The sequence below is a fragment of the Pogoniulus pusillus genome, chromosome 5, assembly GCF_015220805.1.
Source record: "Pogoniulus pusillus isolate bPogPus1 chromosome 5, bPogPus1.pri, whole genome shotgun sequence".
Lineage (NCBI taxonomy): Eukaryota > Metazoa > Chordata > Aves > Piciformes > Lybiidae > Pogoniulus > Pogoniulus pusillus.
In genome coordinates this window covers 34,171,249-34,193,614 of record NC_087268.1, presented here as the reverse complement: position 1 = coordinate 34,193,614, position 22,366 = coordinate 34,171,249, and the positions used below count along the sequence as shown (strand labels likewise).

The 22,366-nt window shown below is 40.0% G+C and overlaps 1 protein-coding gene across 4 annotated transcripts in view; it reads left to right on the top strand.

Annotated features, from left to right (window-relative positions):
- MYO16 (myosin XVI) overlaps nucleotides 1–22,366 on the top strand; it is a 438,909-nt gene that overhangs the window by 89,939 nt on the left and 326,604 nt on the right. The window contains exon 1 of one of the 4 annotated variants that reach the window (XM_064143766.1): nucleotides 16,812–17,081. The exons of the other annotated variants lie outside the window; for them this stretch is intronic. Coding sequence (XP_063999836.1) covers nucleotides 17,054–17,081 — 28 coding nt within the window. The 5' untranslated portion in view covers nucleotides 16,812–17,053. Of the gene's footprint in view, nucleotides 1–16,811; nucleotides 17,082–22,366 lie in introns of those variants that run through there. 4 annotated transcript variants of the gene reach the window in all.

Genomic DNA, 22,366 nt, shown 5'->3' with positions numbered 1-22,366 from the left:
GGCAGTTCTCATTCTACAGTAGGTGTTCATGTCTGCAATAGGAGAAGCTATATTCAGTTCATGGAAGTTTTCTTTATGCAAAAACTTGTAACATACTTTTTTTTAGGTCTGTAGCCTTCATTCATGGTAAAGACTGGAAGAGGCATGCGCTTCTCCTTGGAGAACTTATAGTGGCTTTCCAGCACGTAAATGGCACCCACAAGGAAGCTGGGGGTGGGACACTATTTGTGAAGGCACTAGGACAAGGGGCAGTAGTTTTAAACCAGAAAAGGGTAGGTTTAGATTCGACATCAGAAAGAAGATCTTTACTATGAGGGCCATTGAACACTGGAATGGGTTGTCCAAGGAGATGATGGAAGCCCCATCCCTGCAGAAATTCAAGGTCAGGCTTGATGTGGCTATGACCAGCCTGATGTAGTTGGGAATGTCTCTGCTTGCTGCAGGGAGTTTGGACTAGATAACCTCTAGACATCCTTCCAACTCATTGCATTCTATGATTCTGTGATCCTGTGCCTTGTAATCCTGTGTATCTGTATTTATTTCTCAGGTAACTTTACACAGGACCTTTTACAGCGTGAAACATGAAGGCCATGATGGGCTGTTCAGTGAGGCATCTGCTCTGTTGACCAATTGCAGCTATATCACCTGGGTGCAGAATCAAAGGAGGGGTTGTGGTGCTGTGTTTTAGGGCACAGATGTACTATCTGATTAAGCAGTCCCTTGGAGCACCAAGATGGAATAGGTTGCAGCAGTTTGTCATGCTTTAAAACAAGTTCTAGCAACATGACAGCATAACTCATTCTTTCTCACTTTTCGGAGGCTGCAGGTGTTTGACTGCACATGTACAACGGTATCACTGACAGGGCAGAGGAGAAGGACCATAGTGGAACAGCACCCACTGCAGTCCCTACAGGTGCTCAGAAAAAATCCACTGGCCATTTGCTTTGTGTTCCTTAAGGCAGGAAAGAAAACCACAAATTTAATCCTAAATTTGGTAGAAGATATGCACCCACATAGAGAAGTATGCTCTTCAGAACAGGGGCTAGAAAGACCACACTGTCAAGTATTTCAAGCTCCGTATGCTTTTCCTGTGGATCAGATCATGAAGTGGAAAATGCGCATCATGTTTAAGGAGGCAAAAATTTACAATTCCACTTCAACTAAATGTATGAATACTTTTTGTTTTCCCAGTCACAGAATCATAAAAACATCCAGGTTGGAAATGATCCTCAGGATCACCAAGTGCAACCTATAACCCTACTCAACAAGATTCACCTTAAACTATATCCCTAAACACCACAAACGACCCTTAAACACATCCAGGTTGGTGACTCCACCAGCTCCCTGGGCAGCTCATTCCAGTCCCTGACCACTCTCTCCATGAAAAACTTTTTCCTAAACCTAGCCAACCTCAGCTTGTGACCATTCCCCCTTGTTCTGTCTCCAGTTACCTGTGAGAAGAGACCAGCAGCAGCCTCTCCACGATGTCCCTTCAGGTAGCTGTAGACAGCAATGAGGTTTCCCCTCAGCCTCCTCTTCCTCAAACTAACCATCCCCAGCTCCCTCAATCGCTCCTTGTAAGATTTGTTCTCCAGGCCCTTCACCGGCTTTGTTTCCATCCTCTGGACCCGCTCCAGCACCTCCACACCATGAGCCCCACAGCACCCCCAAGCCTCCCCTCACAGTCATGTGACTGCTCTAGAAAGGAAGTTTTCAGTAGATTAGCAGCATTACAATCTTTGTAGATCTTTGTGAAGATTATGCTTTATATGTTTGTTTCAGTGCTTTAGTATGCTGTGTGTGCTAGAAGTAGGTCTTTATTATTTTTTTTGCTTTCAGCTCCTTACAAATAATGTCTTGTTGATAATGTGATCTCTGTATAATGTGATTTTAGTTCTTCAGTACTCTTCTTGACCTCTCCACATGAGCATATACCTTCATAGTATTTTCATATGAAGCTTTGATGTAGCTTGTTTGTCTAGTTCACTGCCAACCTCTAACAGGTAAATCATATTCACAAAACATCTGTCCTTTGTCTCCGAGCTGCAGTTAAATAATGTAGATGATCTGAAACAACTAAGCCTTCCTTACTTATTTTATCAACAGAGCTGCAATACCATAGGGAGTTACAGTCTTTGCACTGCCTTTCAAAACTTCAGTATTGACTTAGTTAAATTGTCTTCCTTGATGGGTTATTATTCCTTTCAAATGTAAATCTGAACAGAAACTGGAAGGAATGTAGTCTGGCTCTCACATTGATCTGCTTCTTGAATGCTTCATACTCTAGAAAAATGGACACTGATGTTCATTGTGGTGTTCCTACAAGGGGATAAGTACAACTGGGTCATCCAAGTGCACTAGATGGACCATGACATTACCTATTCAAACAGTAACCTCTGTGTGTTTGCCAGCAAATCCTCACTGTGCACAACAAACCTACTGTTTTAGCAAGTTACACAAGAGAGTTTGTCCTCGGATTTTGTTTAAAAGTTTCCTCAAGAAGATTAATTTATTTGTGTGAATATTTGTAAAAAGGCCTAAAGAGATACAGAAAATCAACTGTAGATATGCTTATTGTTAGAAGAGTGTTATTAACTTACTGTTCCAATCAGCAGGAATTCTACAAGTGCCTTTCTTGATACACAACCAAACAGTGAACAGCCAAAACAGCCCATTGCAAAGGCTCCATTTCTTCCCAGGGAGGCACTGCTTCCTTCTTTTTAGCAAAGAGGTGTAGAAAGATATGAGTAAAAATGGAAATACAGCCTAAAAGGCATCAGGCTAAAAGACCAAAGAAGGGCAATCCAGTCAGGCATTCTGAAATATTTTAGAAGACATTTCAGAAAATGAAGCTTAGGCAAGAAAATGTCCATTATCATGTGCAAGGGAATATCATGCAAATAGTCAAAGTAGATACTTAGTCTCTTAGAATCATAGAATTGTTTTAGTTGGAAAAACACCTTTGAGGTCATCGAGTCCAGCTGTTAACCAAGTGCTGCAAGGTCACCACTAAATCATGTATCTCTGTGTCACTTCTATGTGTCTGTTAAACTAGTTCAGGGCTGGTGACTCCACCACTTCCCAGGATAGCCTGTTCTAGTGATTTACAACCCTTCTGGTGAAGAAATTTTCCTACTGTCCAAACTAAAGCTCCCTTGGCACAACTTAGACCGTTTCCTCTTAATGACTTCTTTATATCACTCTTCACTGCAAAGGCTTCCAACTAGCAGATGATGGATCCTGGAGATACTGCTCACTATGCCTGCCTACATCTTCATATATTCCTGTAAGTCTGCTTAAAGCTGCATGCCAGGGTTCAGAGCCAGATTATTGTTAGTCATTCAGGAGAAGTCATTCAGGAACACCATCCACCTTAACTGCAAAGGCAGTGGAAAGGTAAGCCTGATGTTCTTCTGACATGAGACAAGCTGCAGCACTGGAACGAAAGGGAAACTTGCTCCAAATGCATTGCACTGTTACCATAATCAGTTGCAGCAGAGAGAGTGGCAAATCCAGCACAGCCAGTACTCTGGCTTTCATACCAGCTCTGAAGCTGATTGTTCCTCCTGTGATGCAGCTACTAATAACACTGTTCTTCCAACCTGACTTTCCCTGATAAGGTTCTACCACAGATTTGGTGCAGGATAATACAGTGACCACAATGACAATATTCCTTGCATAGGATATGCCTCGTTAGTGACAACAATACGTCTTAGTCTAATGTGTATCAAAGCAGCAGCATCTCATTGCATTAAACCTCATTGCTATTAAACCTCTGGTCTCCTACTCCCCCAGATTTTCACTAGATTTTTACCAGAGTAGACAATGCTGCTGCAGCTCCCCATTCCTTTCCAATTCTGATGTCATTTCAGTCAGGCACAGATGTGCCTCTCTTACCCATGAAGGCTTTTCATAGTTGATCAGTCTTGACTTCTTAAATATTCCAGCCTGACATTGCCCTAGGAGCTGTCTGATAACAAGGGTGAGAATTACTTCTACCTCTTGCCGCAAGATCCCCATCAAACAACTGATGAGCTGTCTCTTGCCTATAATACACAGAGCATGACTGTGAGCCAAGGGCCTGAAGATCTTTGCTTTACATCCCAGCCTGTCCTTGCTACATAGTTGCTATGTGCCTAAGGCAGCCACCCCAGCCGGTGAATCAGAGGTGGTCAACTGGAGCTGGACTGATGGATGTGCTGGTGAGAGTTCTACAGCTGTCAGCCAGCTATTCACCCTTCTCTCATTTGTCTATGCTTGATATGTTTGGAGCAGCTGGTGGAGAAGCGGAGCAAACAGCTGCAGATTTGTCTTTCTCTTCTGTTGTGACCAACCCAGGATGTATTTGTCAGAGCCAGACTGCAAGCTGCACACCTTGAGTGCCCTTGCTCTCGCTTTCACTTCTCTGTTTCTGTAGTGTCACCACTGGCAATGTTCTCCAGCACAGTTTTCTGCTTTAAAAAGAAAGTATTGTTAAATGTCTAGGACATGATCTTACGAAGATAAGCCAGAAGAGTACAATGCAAACTGCCTCAAATCAGAGAGTGACTAAAACCTTCAACATTTGTTGTTTCAAATCTGGGCTTAAAAAAAGCCATTTTTGCTTCCTTCTGTCCAGCTGACTTACTGTAGATTTGCTGAACTCTGTGGGCAAGGGCATTGCGTTTTTCACATTATGTCTTAAATTGCATTAACCAGATTTCATCCTTCCTCATGAGGAGTACTACTTTCTACTGCTCAGCACTTTTTATCCCTTTTCCTTTTTTTTTTTTTTTTTTTTTTTTTTTTTTTTTTTTTTTTGGGCGATCTGTTGAGATCCCAGTCACATTTATACCTTTTCAGAATATATTAATAAGTCACTTCTCTGGGATGTAGATCCCAAACCCTCTTGAGAAATTACTTCCCTTTGGCACATTAGCAGCTGTTCACTTTTCTCCGTAATTCTATTATCAGCATCTTAACTAAATGGGAAAAATCTTCTTGCCAGCCTTGTCTCCTGCCCCCAGTCTTACTATGAAATGTCTGCATTCACTGAGTCATACTTTTTAAACTGGTGAACATATTTTGTGCCAACATTTAAATGAGGTTTTTGCACACAGCTCATTACCAGGTCTTGACTGAGGCCAGGTATCTTCAACCACTCTGAAATGAGAGTACCTATTCATTAATTGATCTTCTAAAGTCTCTAAAGGATCCCATTTACACACTGTTATGGATTTAGTTGAACCTGCAGTTGTTGTTCATACCATGCTGTGGTCATGCTGGCTTCAAGAAACGAAAGTTCTAATAGGAGCCAAGTATTATGGGGCTTGAAGTTCAGATTGCAACATGGGAGGTTTCCTGTTTTGATTGCTGCTTCTGGGTTCTTGGGTGTGGGCTCTTTCTGCAGGCATGGTGGTGGAACAGGTGGGAGTTGGGGAGCACTGGTTTTGGCTTTCTCTTTTATGCTGGGCTTGTTTCCCTTGTGTGTTTTACTATGCTGCTTCTGCAAAAAGGCTAAGATAAGGTAATCAGGCATTGTATTATTAATTAGATTATTTGCTAAGGTAAGTATGCATTGTCCTTATCATGTGTTATATTAAATTCTTACCTCTTTATCTCAACCCTGAGTTGTATGTGTCACTCTTCCCCTTACTTTTGTGTTGGGGGAGCAGAGAGGTTAGCCCTTGTGCTAAACCATTTTACATGCACTCTTTGACTATGCCACCTTTGAGGTGTTCTGACCGTGGTTACCCGTTTTAGACTGAACCACAGAAAACCTTCTGTATTGTGTGTGATATCGTAGAATCATAGAATCAACCAGGTTGGAAGAGACCTCCAAGATCATCCAGTCCAACCTAGCACCCAGCCCTATGCAGTCAACTAGACCATGGCACTGAGTGCCTCATCCAGGCTTTTCTTGAACACCTCCAGGGATGGTGCCTCCACCACCTCCCTGGGCAGCCCATTCCAATGCCAATCACTCTCTCTGTGAAGAACTTCCTCCTAACATCCAGCCTATACTTCCCCTGGCACAACTTGAGACTGTGTCCAACAGGAGAAAAATGTAGACATGCACACAAAATTGTGATGTAACAAAGCTCTAGACCTTTCCTTGTTATTATCTATGTCTGTATGCTGAGCCTTTGCAGCTTTTTTCCTGTTTAAAGATGTTGTGAAACTTGCTTCAGATTATTAGGTACATCATTAATATGAAACTGTCTTTAGCAAACATTCTAATTACATATTAGTTTCAGACAGTATAATTTGGCTCAGCAAATGCCAACATTTTTTAGCAGATGTGATTATTTTTCTCTCTAAATATAATTAACAGACTTCAGTAAACTTACGCTAATGCAATGCTTGATTCACATCAGTGGAAGACTTAGAAGGACTCCTTATTCAAGGTGCTGAGCCCTATCCAATATTGTCTCCAGTCAAAGCCCTAAAATTAGACCTAGAGTTGGTGAAAAAAATTGCACCAGTTGTCTAGTCAAGTTAGGATTGCCTACTGCTATGTTGTCCTTGAAGTTGACAAAAATGTGTTGGTAATGGTGAATGTTTTTGAAACTAGGATAACACAGAGAAATGGATAAATGCATGGTGTCCAGTTAACACCGACTTCAGCGGGAGCATTTGAGAGGTGTTATGCAGATTGGTCTTTGTTGGGAATGGTAGGACTTTTAGTGCTGTACAGCTGCTTGATCTTGACACACTGAACATAAGCCATGGGTTCAGAATGTATAAGTGGAAAAGTACTGAGTTAGGTAAAATAGAGGGTTGAAATGACCTTAGAGAATGTTGCAACATATGAAACAGTGTAAAGCATGAACTCAGGTGTTTTTGTTGATCTTTGCTCATGCAGTTGCTAAGGTACGAGGTCTGTCTTGATGTCTGCATTGAGATATGTCTTGAGGTCTGTCTTAATGACCCATTAGGATTTGGCACAATCTTTTAGCTTGTGTGTTAAGGTACATAACCAAGTGCTGAAAGTACAATAAACGGAACTTAGCTTGCATCAAGCTGCTCCCCGTCTCTCATCACGGCAAGTCTTGGTATGCTCTGCATAATTGCTAATTCTTTTTCCAAGATAGCTCATTTGTGTAATTTTTCAATAATCTTAGGTTACTCGCTTTAAAGAGCTTATCTTTGCTCCTTTGAAGGCAGTGACAGAACTCCTAATGATTTTGGGGTTAAAATCTAAGAATTCTCAAAGAATGGCTCAGTCAGTGCAAATTTGTGTGGCTTTGTATTCTTAGAATTTACAGCGTTGAATGGTAATCCTTGGATATTCCACAATAGTTTGTTTTGGCTAAAGGGTGAGGGAAATAACTTCCATGCAGTTAGCCCTCTGTCAGGATGTCAAGATGCTGAATGCTTCTTTTGTTTTTCAACAAAACCTCTGCTATAAATGAAAGGGGGAAAAGCTGTATGATTTTGAGTGACATAATTTACCCTAATAGATAATTCTTCTTTATTGACATGTTTTGCCCTGTTATGTTTATGTTTCTTTTTTGTTTCCAACTCAAGTGTCCCTTGCTTTTTGAAATAAAAGGTAATTACTATTTTATTTTTCAAGAAGATAATATTAGAATAGTAACTGTTTTTCTAATGCAGCATTTGACTGAACAAAGTGTTTGAGAACAAAGAAATGTATCTTCTGCTTGTTATGTACAGCCAGCCATTGCAGTAAAAAAAAAAAAAAAACAGAAAGGCATTATTCTGTAAGAATAAGTTCTACAGGTTTTAGATCATTGGGGAATTAAATATAAAATGAAAAACATTATTATAAAGTAGAAAAACTGGGTTCTGGCTATCTGAATGTTCATTAAATTTAGGTAGTGTGCTGATTTTTTTTGCTGCTTTAGTGGTATGTGCATTAGCTGTATGAAGCTGCCTTACTCTTTGCTTCTTTATGTGTAAATCACCTGCTCACTGACTTGAGGAATTTTGTCTTTATTTTTCATGTTTGTGCAAAACTAAGAAACCCTACCCGAATATTTCATTTATTTCTGTTTGAAGAAACAGATTATCAAGGCATCTTGCATTTATTGGTTAATCCTCACCAGTCTCCACACCATTCTCAATCTGTGTTTAGGGAATCCTCCCTTTTTCTGTTATTACTCATTCATCTCTGCTGTGACCTGTCTATATGAAGCAGTTCTTTTCCACCATCTTTCTGACTGACTGTGTTTATAGCCTCAGTGTCTGCAGTTAATTTGACCTCATATAATTTTATTAAAATTTTAATTTTTACCACCTTCTTAGCGTTGCTTGGACATCCCTATAGATTGGTGCCTTTAATAGTAATCTTACCATGCCTCTATTTCCTAGCTTCCTTGTGCACCACTTTCATTTGCTCTCTCCTTCCTCTAACAGCTGCCCATTTCTTGTCAGCTACTTGCTTTTCCCTGCTAATCTGAGAATGAGATTTAATTCTATTATGTTCACTCTAAGTGTAATAAATTCTGCATCTTTGTCTTGTTCAATGAGTTTATCTACTTGCCTATGTTCTCTTCAAACCATTATCAAGGTATTTCATGTCATTTTAAAAGTTCTTATCATACCATTTGATTGGATTATCATTCTTATCAATTTTTACTCTCACCTAGTCTCTGTGATGAAAGTGATGGATTCCTTAGGTCTTGATGCAACAAATTATAAAGAGAAAATAAATACATATGGGCCATCAGAGAGTGGAGAATGTGCAGAATCAGAGTGACTGTTCCAGCTGCATGCTGCTACACTGTGCACATCTGGCAGCATTGTCAATTTACTAGAGGTGACATTTAGTTTCCCACACCTTGCACCCCTTCCCTTACTAAATCCCATTTCTGCTCTGAGCTTCATTTCTAAGGTGGAATTGGGAGCCAAGTATACGTTAACAGGTTGTGATGAGAGACATGAGGAATGCATTGCAGCAGGCTCTGAAAAAGCAACAATATTATGTTTAGTGTGGGATAAAAAGGACAGAAGAAAGATCAGAAAGTAAGATAGATATTGGGTGGTCCTTTTGTATAATTTTTGTGTTTGTTGTTCAGTTTATCTAAAATGTAACAATATCCTATATTGATTAAAGTGTGTTGAAAATGTTATGTACATCATAATTGTCAGTACAGTAAAAACTGTCCAATATTAGTCTTATATCTACAGAAGTCCCCTCAATATCTTATAATTTAGTTTAAAACTTAGATCTAAGGTTTATTCAGCTCCTGGTCTATAGCACTTGTATATGGTGTGTTTTGCTTTGGGTTTTTCAGGTTGGTTAATTTAAAGCACTTTATTTTCACCACCCTTTACAAATCTTCAACTTTTTTTTTTTAATCATCTTTACCTAGTATTAGATTTATCTCTGAAATTACCAGTTGTCACACAATCCTCTTTGCTTTCCTGCTGTCCTGGAAGAGTCTGATGCAGTCACTCATTCATGTTTTCCAGCTGTCCAAATTACTTGTTTCTAAATTAGGACCTCTTTCTATCTTAACTTCCTTCACAGTCCTTTCAATTGCTTTTTTATAATTACACTTCAAGATCTGTGTTGTTGTAGTAATATTTATTACAATAAAGGATAAATGTTAGAATCAGTCAGAGCTGGAAGGGACCATAAGGATCACCTAGTTCCGACCCCCCCTGCCGTGGGCAGGGACACCCTACTCTAGGGCAGGCTGGCCAGAGCCTCATCCAGTCTGCCTTTAAACACCTCCAGGGATGTGGCCTCAACCACCTCCCTGGGCAGCCCATTCCAGGCTCTCACCACTCTTACAGTGAAGAACTTTCTCCTCACCTCCAGCTTTGCTCCTTTCTCTCTAGTCCTGTCACTGCCTGATACCCTGAAATGTCCCTCTCCAGCTTTTTTGTAGGCCACTTCAGATACTGGAAGGCCACAATAAGGTCACCTTGGATAACTACTCTTATCTTTTATTGGATATATTACTCATATCATCCATCAAACCATTTAGAAAATAAAGCAAATAGAGATACAGTGCAGAAAGTCATAGCATTTGCTTATTATCAGAAGAATGGCAATACAGTTTTCATGCTGAACTTCCTTATTTGTCTCTTTGTTTCCTGTGTAGTATAAACTGAAAGAAAAATAAGAATGTAGTTGATCATATAATAGCTCTTTACCTGGAAATTCCCATTTGTTTTTTTTCTTTTCTTTTCATTCTGTTCTTGTGTCTAGTGGCTGTGATGGCTGTCACGTTTTTCTGCTTATCCTTTTAACGTGTTGTGATAGTTGCTTTTCAGTCTCAAAGAGGGCTTTTCATATAAAAAGTCTGCAGCTCCTCTGTAGCATTCTTATATCAAATCTAGTAAGAAATCTAATTTTAAAACTATTTTGTATACAGATTGTAATGAGGAAATTCATTATCAAGTCACTACTAGTGGCAGTGATAGCAATAACCATGTATGAGACTACTGGGGTTTGTTTTTTTGTGTCTTGCCTTGTTGTTATTGTGTTCTGAGCTCTCCCACCACAAGTGGTAGCTTCTTCATCTTGTCCAGTTAAGAACTGCTAGAGGGGACTGTGAACATCTTAATGATGGTCATTTTGGTGCATGAGGAAGCAAGTCTTGCTCTCAAACGGTGCATAAATTCTAGTCGTAATTTTGCAAACTTCATCAGTACATCTAATCTACTGCTTCCAGTCCACTGAAAAATAAATAAGAATTAGTCCACTCATATATAGTCATAGTAAATGGAGAAGAAAAAGGATTTTTTCACACTTCAAAAAAAAAAAAATCTGTAGATGTTTGATCCAGAGGTAGAAGAATGGAAGGAAGAAGGAAGATAACCTGCTGTGCTAGTTTGAGCCTAGCTAGAATGTTTTGGTGAGAAGAACTAGATTACAGGCTGTGAAGGGAAAACAAGGCTGATGTCTACCTTGCTCATAGGCTTGCTAAAATGTATGAAAATAAGAATCGAAACATAGATAACACACTTAGCACTTCTGATGGGGAACTGGCTGAGCTGCATTTCTCTTTAGCCTCCCTCTGCAGTTTTTTTTCTTTACTAATCCACTTTGCTTCCTAACCCCCTGGCTGAACCTCCATTCTTCCTTGGGACCAGGATAAAGTTGAGAGGGGTAGGGAGAAGGTGAAGGGGCAGTTGGGAGCTCCTCCTGGGGACTCAGGTTTCTGGGAGGGGAGTTGTGTTTCTGTATTACCTCTTACCTTGTATATTTCTGTCTATAACTGTATATAGTGTAAATATCTGCTTGTATATTGTGCTGGCTGTAAATATAAGCTTCATTCAATTTCCAGAGCTGGCTGAGTCTAGTGTGGGTAATTTCCAAAGTGTAGGGGGGCAGGGAACACCCAAACCATCACACCTACTTCTTGAAAAATCAAAGCATTTTCAGTACTTTGGGAAAGGAGGAAAATGTGCAAAGGTTAGAGGAAGAGGAGAAGTTTTCTGGGAGTCTCTAAGGGTTAAGCACACTGCAAATGACTGAGTAGTTAGATTTGGTTTGTTGTTGCTATCAGTGGAGCAAACCTTACATCCATTTCACAGGTCTGTTGATCTAAAACTTTGGTAAAATTGAGTCCTTCTCAGTATCTACATCTGCTACAGCTCATCTCTAGCTTCCTAATGAGCAAACAATTAACCAGATTTTATCTGAAGAGTAGCTTGTTGGCAGGTGGATATCATGGCTAAGGATTGATTACTAAGCAGCATCACTTATCTGCAGTTTTAAATCCACAGGTAGCACAATGAAATGGTAGCATCTGAAAGAATAGAGCAAGCTTTGTTGCACTGAGTGAAAGTGGTACAAAGAAGAAGCATCTGTCATGTTTTTAAAGCCAATAGTTACAATGTGTTTCTCATTGTTCAAATTGCTTTCAGATAGTTCTGCATTTCTCTATCAAATCTTTTAGTTGTACATGAACTATAAAATAATGATATAATAAAAAAAGTTACTTGACATGGATACAATGCTTGCATATCAGTTCTTGGCTGTGAGACCTTATTCTTAGCAGTGATTGTGTTTGCAAAATTACTGTAGGAAACATGTTGTGAGTGCTTTTTCTAAAACAGGTTTTCAGCCTTGGAAATTGAGATGTGAAAACAGTTATCTGCTCTGAGATGATTCGTAAATGCTTGCTTATCTTCAGACAAATAACTGTCCTAGTGATGGCTGACCAGTTCCTAGATTCTATTTTAAAAATCAATAATTTCACTGAATGCTCAATTTGCACATAGCATGAAAGTGACTACAGGGAGAGCTGGCAAGGAATTTTTCCAGAAGAGCTAAATGTGTTTTGCTTTCTGACATTGATTCTATTTTATCTCTGGTTTTGGTAAGCTCAGTGAAATCACAGAATGACAGGGATTAGAAGAGACCTCTGGAGATCATACAGTCCAACCACCCTGCCAGTGCAGGTTCACCTACACTAATACCCGGTGTTTTATCACAGGGTTTAATAGCAACTAATTTCACCCCTCCCCCCCCAGTTAAAGTACACTTGTACCTCTTTGTAGACTTAAACACTGCCATAGTCTTCTTGAAACCAGCAAGGCTGTCAGTGAAAACATGTCTGTGTTCCCTAATGTTTAGAGAAAGCAGTTTTACAATGTGTTTATAGTTTCTCCAGATACAATTCTATAGTTAACATGGTCAGATTTTAAATGTTAATTATATCTTTTGATTTTTAATTTGGAATTCCTTTTTGATTGCAGGAATTCAGTCAGGAGAGACTATAAACAGGAGTAATATCACAGAATCATAGAATCAAGCAGGTTGGAAGAGATCTCCAAGATCATCCAGTCCAACCTAGCACCCAGCCCTATTCAGTCAACTAGACCATGGCACTAAGTGCCTCATCCAGACTTTTCTTGAACACCTCCAGGGACTCCACCACCTCCCTGGGCAGCCCATTCCAATGCCAATCACTCTCTCTGGGAAGAACTTCCTCCTAACATCCAGCCTATACTTTCCCCGGCACAACTTGAGACTGTGTCCCCTTGTTCTATTGCTGGTTGCCTGGGAGAAGAGGCCAATCCCCACCCAGCTGCAATGTCCCTTCAGGTAGTTGTAGAGTCATTGGCAACAAAATACTCCTTCCTCTGAGGATGTCTCAGAAGTGTAAATCTTTTTTTGTTGTTCTCACACTTGAAATATCTGTTTATGCTATGGACATACTGCCACCATGAATACTGCAGGTTTTACTTCACTTTCCAGCCTAGGAAAATGTTACAGTGAAAATCACGTGTCTTTCCAAAAAGTGAATCAGTTTTCTTCCTCCTCAGTGTCTCTATTCTGCATTCCTTTTGCATCAACTTTAGCTGCTAATTCTCTTCAGGGTTCAGCTTATCTCTGCACTAGCAGTTACCCTTTGCTCTTCTTTTTCTTCGTTCACCATTTCTTGCCACTTACTCTGCCTAGTGTTTTTATTCTACCATTTCTCTGAGAACTTTCTCCTGCCTCATTTTAGTTGTATTTTAGTGTTGCCCTTCACCATGCATCAGAGCTTCCTGATGACAATATACAATACTATTTTCTATGCATTTAAACTTGCACCTTTTTTTTTTTTTGCACTACCCACTAAAGGCAATTACTCATGTAATAAAATGAATTTAATTTATTTATCTATTTTAAAAGCACATGTGACGCTCTCAGATGAAAGGCCTTTTGAGGTAGCCAGGTGTCAAGTCTTGAAAAGTCGGTACTTTTCTTTCACTTACCTGCAGGTTGTCATTTATATTTGAGCAGCCAATAACACATGGACTCTTGGAGGAGAGGAGAGGGCACAGTACCCTGCTGCAGGTGGGTACATTCTGCCCCACAGACTTGCACAGTTTAAAAATCCAGTGGAAAGGTGCAATTCCCAGCTGTGGTGTAGCATCACAGACCTTCCCTTGTCAAACAGCTCCATGCTCTTCGCTTCTCACAGGGACTAGTGCATGTTAGAAGAGACTGGAGATAGACTGGCCATACAGACAGAAGCTAGGTTCTCAATCTGATGTAAATATGACCAATATCAAGAGTATGTCCTGTGCCTTGATACTCTCTGTAAGGGACTGTGTAATCATAGAACATCTTCGGTTGGAAAGGACCTTTTAAAGATCATCTAATTTCAGTGCCCCTGTTGTAGGCAGGGCTATCTTGCGCTAGGTCAAGTTGCTCAGAGCTTCATCCAATCTGACCTTGAACATTTCTAGGGATGGGACAACTACCACATCTTTAGACAAACTGTTACAGTGTTTCACCATCCTTACTGTAAAATAAAGTCTTCCTTAAATCCAATCTAAATGTACTGTCTTTCAGTTTAGAATAATTGCTACTTTTCCTGTCACTCCAGACTGTAGTGAAAAGTCTTTCTGTCTCAATTGTCATCTCTGTGCTTTGAAATGTTGGAATAAAGTGTCCATGGAGCCTTCACTTCATCAGGGAGAACAACCCCAACTCTCTAAGCCTTTCTCTCATTGTGTTCATGGCCCTCCTCTGAACCTGTTTCAACAGGCTCATGTCTTACCTGTGTTCAGGACTCCACAGCTGGAGCAGTATTCCAGATGAGGTCTCACCAGGGTGGAATACAGAAGGAGAATTTCCTTCCTTGACCTGCTGCTGGCCACACTTCTTTTGATGTAGCGTAGGGTATAGTTTGCCTTCTGAGCTGCAAGTGCACATTGCTTGCTCATCTCCAGTTTTCAGTTCATCAGTACCCTCAAGTCCTTCTCTGCAGGACTGCTCTCAATCCCTTTTTCTCCCAGCCTGTAATGATACCAGTGGTTGCCCTGACCCAGATGTATGACTATATATTTGAACTTGTTCCTTGCAAGATAGATGGAAGTCTAACCTGTCACACAAATGCTACCAAATTCCACTATACTAAATTTTCACCATTGCAATTCAGCAGATAATTGCATATATTAGTCTGAAATGGGCCAGATCAAGTTATTTTATTCTTCATGTTTTCTTCAAGCCAGTAGTGAAAATGCCACCTCTTCCTTTTATCTCTGTCTTCAGGAAAACATCATTTGTCCATTACTCTCATTCAGTAGTGTTTACTGAGCATCCACCTGGTTTTAACCACCATGGGCTGGTGGAAGTGTGATGTTATTAGACACGGCAGTCTGTCTCCCTGACAGGTACCACCAGAGATGAGCCTGTCAGGAACGTCTCCACCAAAAAGTATTGCTCAAAGGGCTTTTTGTCAAATTGCTTGACACTTGCTCATGAACTATGACTAACATTGCCTCTTAAAACACTCTGTATGTTTATTTTATAAGCCATATGGCCAAAACTTGCCTAGTGTTATATGGGTGTGAAAGAAAGTCTGAATAAATGTAATTACTTTGGACTTCTGAGCTTTACAGTAAAAAGTTTCTATGGTAATGTAAGTACTGCATTGTGCTTTATACAGTTTATACCTATATTCTCTGGTTATTGTTAGGTATTTTTTCTCTTTCTTTTGAAAAGTGTTTTCAGAAGGAAAAAACCAAACCCAAACCAAAACAACAAAACCCAAACACCTAAATAATCAGTTCTGTAAAACTGTTGTTGGGCATATTATACCTAAAACTAGACTTGAAATACGTGGCTGTTAAGAGCTGAGAGATTTCACCTAAGGGCTTTGCTAATGGATGTCTGGATGACTATGAATATACATCTTTCTGCTCTGGTGGGGACTTTGCAGCATAGTTAATAGCGTCTGAATTAGCAATCCTCAATAAAGAGTTAGACCCTTTTGTATTTGTAGTCCCTTTAACACTTTGTAGATGTTAAAATTTGTATGTATACAAAACAGTAAATAAGCACCTTTCAAGCCTATAGAAGATTTGAATATGGCTAGGCTATCAGTTTCCCTCTACAAGAGCACTCACTCAGTGAAGAGATGACTGTAGTGAGCATGGCACATGGTAAGCAGAGATAAAGAACTGTGTTCAGAGAAGATTTAAATCATTTTTTTAGTTCAGCCAAAATATTTTACTGCAGTTCTGCTGTGGGCTTCTCAGAGAAGCAGTACCCAAATTCCTGAGTGACTGTTCTTGGGGAAGCAATGCAGGAATTGTGCTGAGAGAATGATGCAGTCTGGATGTTTAACATACAATGCAGGTCTGCCTTTTGTGTGCCCTTAATCTGAAACCGGGTAATGCGTCAGTATGCTCTGACTTGTTATTCTGCAATCTGGTAAATAACTGCATGGACTTGTTCTTAGTGATGTGTTTTCTTCAGCTTACTGTCTTAAAATCAGTGATTAGAATATCATTCAATGACATGCACACAGTGAAAATCTGAAACATGCAGAGCTTGCAGTTTCTTTCTTCTGAGATAAATATTCTGTTGGTGAGAAAGATGCAGCATAATACAAAGAAATGACAAAACAAGAACATACCAAGGAATGTACACACAAACGTATTTCTTAACTCAATTTAAATGACCCTGTGCATAAACCAGAAGAGTCTGAAGATGATTCTGAGCTCTATCCTGATTTTTACCTTACAACATATTGAAAAATGATCTGTGATGTGAAAAGGTGGTTATTTTTGGCATCCTATATCAATTTCCTATTCACACAGCAACTGGTGGCAGCTAAAAATAATCCTGGTTTAGTACTAGCTAAAAATCTGGACACATTTGGCACAGGAACAGCATGCATAAATAAAATTTAAGATCCCTTCTTCTGCTATTTCATTCGAGCCCACTCATCAAGCTTAGTTTGCTGCCATTTGAAAGCTATTGAAAAGCCATTAACTGGCAGGACTGCGAGAGCCGCAGTGCAGCAGCACACCTCAGTGCTGGAAGAATGTGGCTGCAAGTGCACACCAATTAAATCTTTCTATTCCTGGGGATGTGGGATTAGGAGCAGTGTCAATCAATTGTGCTACAATAGCACGTGCAGTAATCACAGTTCAAGACGCAGAGAGGTTTATCATAACTCCAGCAGTCGGGTGAGGATGACTTGGAAGCCTCTGCAAGATCCTGGAGCAGAAACTACAGTGAATAATGTATTCTGAGGTATACTGGATACCTGAGGAAGGGCTCTAAATAATGCATTTTCTGGGCATGACAGTTGTAGCAGAAGAGAATGCTGAAACCTGTAGCAAGACTACAGCCTGAGATGAAAGAATGTCTCATTACCATTTTATCAAATGCTGTAAGTAACAAAATGGTTATTTTGATTTCTAAACTGTCTGTATTCCGAGGTGTGTCTTTTCAAATGCATATGCAAAAAGTAGAAGGCAGATACTGCATGATGTCAACGTGTAGTCAGGAAGGGGAGTTGTTACTTTGCATGTGAATATGCAGGCAGAACATAGTGTTTCTTTTTCTCCTCTGTTCAGAGGGAACTTCATTGTGTGTGTGATAAAGCTCTCAGTCTGAAGTTCATGCTGATCGGCTTTTAAAACTTTTGTTTGAATTGATCACTAAAGAAAATAATATCCAAAAAGGAAGAAACATGTAATTTATAGCATTATGTTACAGACGCCTGGAAGGACAACCTCGGATATGGCTCATATGTTTTACGAGACTAACACAAATGAAAACAGCTTCATAATTAGGAGCACATATCATTATCTGTTGTAGATCAATTGCTTGTAACCAGTCCTTATCAGAATATTTGGCTATTTGGTGTGACAGACTTAAAAAACAGCAATGAACTTTTAACCTTGAATCATGCAGGCTGCCTCCTTAAGGACTGAAATTGGGATCTATGCTAAATGTATTGATTCAATGCAGAGCAAATTCCTAGCAACGGGTTTTTTTGACTGTTTGGTTTTTTTGGGGGGAGGGGGGAGAGGAGGGGACCTGCCTGTCAAAGCTGCTTGCCTTCCTAGCATCGTTTTTGAAGCTTTTAGAATTTGCCTGGTAAAGCATCCAGGATCTGAGTGGAAATTGCTGGGTTTACATCAGATAAATGAGTTACTGTATAGACACTCGTTCTGGACAGCCATTGGTAGTTTGTTAGCCATGGATGTTTTTTACTGCAGGACTTAGAAAACTTCAGACTTCTAGGTATTATGTCCCTGTTTTAACATGACAAATAGCAGATGGTTGTAAGAGGTTTTCTCTCCAGATTGCGGTCTTTGACGACTTGAGCATACCAAGGACATTTCTGGAACTACTTTAAAAATATGCTACAGTTAAGAAACAAGTAATGTGGTTCTTTGATGTTTTAATATGAAATTAATCTGTCCTGGAAGTATTTTAGTAATTAAGAAAAAAAATATATTTATGAGGATTTCCTCTTGTCTGGATTCAGTGGGACTTCCATATGGAACTGCTTTTAATGCCCTGTTCATGCAGAGAAACACAGATTAGATTTACTGCATAGTTTTAAAGGTGCACTCTAAGAATAAGTCTTTGAGCTTGTCGTGAGATTTGACAAATGCAAATGAGAAATTTGCGGCATAATAACTATCTTGAAGATGTCAAAAGAGTTATTGTTAGGTATTTATTCACTTTGGAATGATCTTCTTAGAGTGAAAGTGTAGCAAATATATGGGGGGTGTGTGTGTGTGTTCACCAGCATATGTAACTCTACAATGAAACTATAGATTTCTTAATTGGAAAGAGATGAGGGTGACTGCAACATTCTCTCGTTAAAAGGAAGCAGATGATGACTATGATGACTACTTGGGATGTGCATTTCATTGGTTAGAGGGCAGGGATGAAGGACTAAAACATAGTACAGGAAAAGACTGTACCACATTTGTTTCCTCCCCCCCCAAAAAAAAAATCTGGAATTTAGTATTAGTGATTTTGTACTAAATCAGGGCATTTTACCCTATAGCACTTTTGCTTCAAAGTAGTGCACTTTAGAAGACAATAGGTGCTGGCTGGAGCCTGCCAGAAAGGCCTTTTACTGCCTGTGCTTCTCCATAAGGAATTGACAACTGCTTCTACCTTTACCTGTAATTAGTGAAGGAGAAACACTTCTTCTGTCATGCACCTCTGAGGGTTACCATTTGACTTAACATGCCAATAGTGTGGCTGATGTTTTATTTGACAAACAACTGGGATCAAATATGGGCCAGGGCTATGTGCAGGGTGGCAGCACCAGTGATGTTCTGAGACCTGCTGAGAGCAGCTGAATCTCTAAGGGTTGAGACGTGACTTTTCAACAGCCTGCATCGTTTTCACTCAGTTTTGCTGATGATTCGTTTATCAGAAAGAAAAGACATTGAATCAGAGGAATTCTGCTTGTGGAGGACTCTCTCTTGGTATGCTTTAGGGAGATGAGAAGTACCTAAAAAAAAAAAAGAGAATTAATGGCACTTGAAAGCTAATGTTTTCTGAACAGCTGTGCTTTCTACCTGGCTTTTGCATGTGTTTTTTGCACTTTGTTTTTGTTTCCAATCTCTGCAGAAAGTAAGTGTGGAGATCTGAGCTGAGAAGGGCCATAGCTATTATCCTATGGCATTAGTACAGTTTTACTGCTCTTCTTTCATGTTTTCAGTTCACTGCTCCCACTAGAAGGCTGTGAAGATGAGATATACTGTCACCATCTTGCCATAGAATCTTTCAGGTTGGAAAGATGCAACTCTGGGAGGTCTCCAGTCCACACAGCTCAAAGCAAGGACAGCTGCATAGTCAGACCAGATTATCTGGGGCCATGCCCAGTAAGGCCTTTCATCCCAGTAGTGCTCTGGAAAAAGTCCTGCTGCAGCCATCGTGTTGTCTTCAGCTGGCACCTGCAACATTTAAAACACAAGCTGTCTGCCTGTTTGAGCAGCTCATGTTGTCCCTGCTGATGCCCATCTCCTTTTTGCAGCCAAGTCTTGCTGCCGAGAGCTATCCCCGCCTGCTCTAGTAGCTTCTCCTTGGCAATCAGCTAATGTAAGCTATTTAGAAAGGAGAACAGTAGTATGTAGGAGAGTGCCACATGTTATCTGCCAGCTGCTGGGTACTGTTTTATCTTGATGATTTGTGTGACAGACTGTAGAAACTAATGTAATTTTGCAGATTAGGTAGCACCTTGCTGCTGTCTTCTCTCCCTTTTATAGCCAGTAACAACAGAAGTACCATCATTTACATGTTACGGCTGTGGTTTTCCATCTGTACTCTGGACTTCCTTTGAGGGATCTGCAGAAGTAACTAAGGAAAACAGTACTTTCATCAGGAGGCTCAAATTTATTACTCAAAAGGCCCATTTCCACTGCAAGTGCTGTAGAGATGCATAAATGTAAATAGAATTAAAATATTGTAAGGAAGTTATAATCATGTCAGCTGAAAATCTTAGCCAAGTGGTTTTATCCAAATATTTCAATCTTCAGACATGGACATCAGAGTATTTCCATTCTTTTTGAATTGTCACTCTTTCTGATTCCTTTATCTTCTTTGTATAAATTATGAAACGCTGAATTGAGCGTTGTTGCAGACCAGTGCTTGCAGACATCTGAGATGGGAATACTAATTAAATGTTTACTAGTGAATTAATTCAGGAATTGAAACAAGACACAGAAGAAATACAATTCTCTCCACCATCTAGCCCTTATTACTGTCACCATCTGAATACATGGCAAGGATCATCCATGAACAAAATTAGGTGAAGTAGAAGATGCACTGGAAAAAAATGTCCTTTAAATTTTGCAGTATCTTCTTAAGATATCTTATAGTCTATACTGACTTATTCCTTCTTTTCACTACCTGTAGGCAAAGTATTTTTTAAAATCCATATGCTACAGGAGTCTTTCCTTGCGTGGAAACCAAACCAAACCAACAAACAACAAAAAAAAAAAAAAAAACCAAAGCCCCAAAACATCTTGACCTTAATTGTATACACTGTGTTGAAAGGCCAAATCTAGTAGTGATGTACTTACAGATACCATCTTCAATATTTTTCACACCAATTCACAGAGTATTTGGTAACAAAATTATCATCATGTGTATGAATGAATTTGACCTTACTTTTCCATAGCTTAGAATCATAGAATCAGCCAGGTTGGAAGAGACCTCCAAGATCATCCAGTCCAACCTATCACCCAGCCCTAACCAATCAACTAGACCATGGCACTAAGTGCCTCATCCAGGCTTTTCTTGAAGACTCCCAGGGACGGTGCCTCCACCACCTCCCTGGGCAGCCCATTCCAATGGGAAATCACTCTCTCTGTGAAGAACTTCCTCCTAACATCCAGCCTAGACCTACCCTGGCACAACTTGAGACTGTGTCCCCTTGTTCTATTGCTGGTTGCCTGGGAGAAGAGGCCACCCCCCACCTGGCTACAATGCCCCTTCAGGTAGTTGTAGATAGTAATAAGATCACCCCTGAGCCTCCTCTTCTCCAGGCTAAACAACCCCAGCTCCCTCAACCTCTCCTCATAGGGTTTGTGCTCCAGGCCCCTCACCAGCTTTGTTGCCCTTCTCTGGACATGTTCCAGCTTGCCATTTCAAATAATTTTCTGTTTTAATGAAACTACTAACTACAGGAATTCTCAGCATAGTGGTATGAGCATTTCACCTGCGGTAGTATCTGGCATTAGCATGTTCCAGGATGTGCAAAGGGAAGGACGTGTGTCATCTCAAGCTCTTGTTTATCACTTTAAATTCAGTCTGCGTGCTCTTGGCAAAGTAGTCAGCTGTTCTCACATCACCCAGCCTTCTGAGGCTCCAGACATGCGGCTCTTGGTCTGTATGCAGCTTGGAAAAGGGGTGCAGAAGATGTGATACAATACGTTAGTTTTAGTTTACAAAGGGTAGGGACTTACACTTGCTTTTCCTATGAGTGAGAAGACAGTTCTGTGGGTGAAACCTAATACCTTTGTGTCAGCTTTCTGTGAGACATCCTGTGAAAATTTCTTCTGTGTTTCAACAGAGTGAGTTGCTGTAGCTTAGATTGGGTGAGAGGGCAAGAGAAACCTGAAAAGAAAGAATGAAGACCTGACCTGTAGTTGGTCAATAGTAACCAACCTGTACTTGGTTAATAGTATAGGAACCCTATGCCTTTATGATGATTTTGTGTAGGATGTGAGGTGACCCGGGTAACATGGACACACAGATGCTCTGTCACACTGGATGGTTAGTGATGTGAGAGAATTGTCAAAGTCATTGAAGTGTTTTCTTCTTCCTCTGAACAGGATTCCTTCTGTTACAAGTTTGGTCAGGAGGCGGTATTTATTTATTTAGCCTGTTTTATGGTTCCCAAAGAATTCTCATGTCATCTTGGATGTGTCCTCTCCCACTGATGAGGTGTTAAAGACTCAAAAAAAACCCCAACAACCCAACAAAAAGCAAGCAAGCAACCAACCAACAATAACCTCCCCCCCAAAAAAAACCACCAAAAAGCAAATCCACGAAACAAACAAAAAACCCCACAAAAGTAAAAAATATCCAAGTAGTTGGAAGAGACTTATAAATAAGAGACTAATATCTGTACCAATTCTTATTCAACAGGCATTGCTTTAATTTAGGTTGTTATTTCATGATGGTGTCATGGTTTTA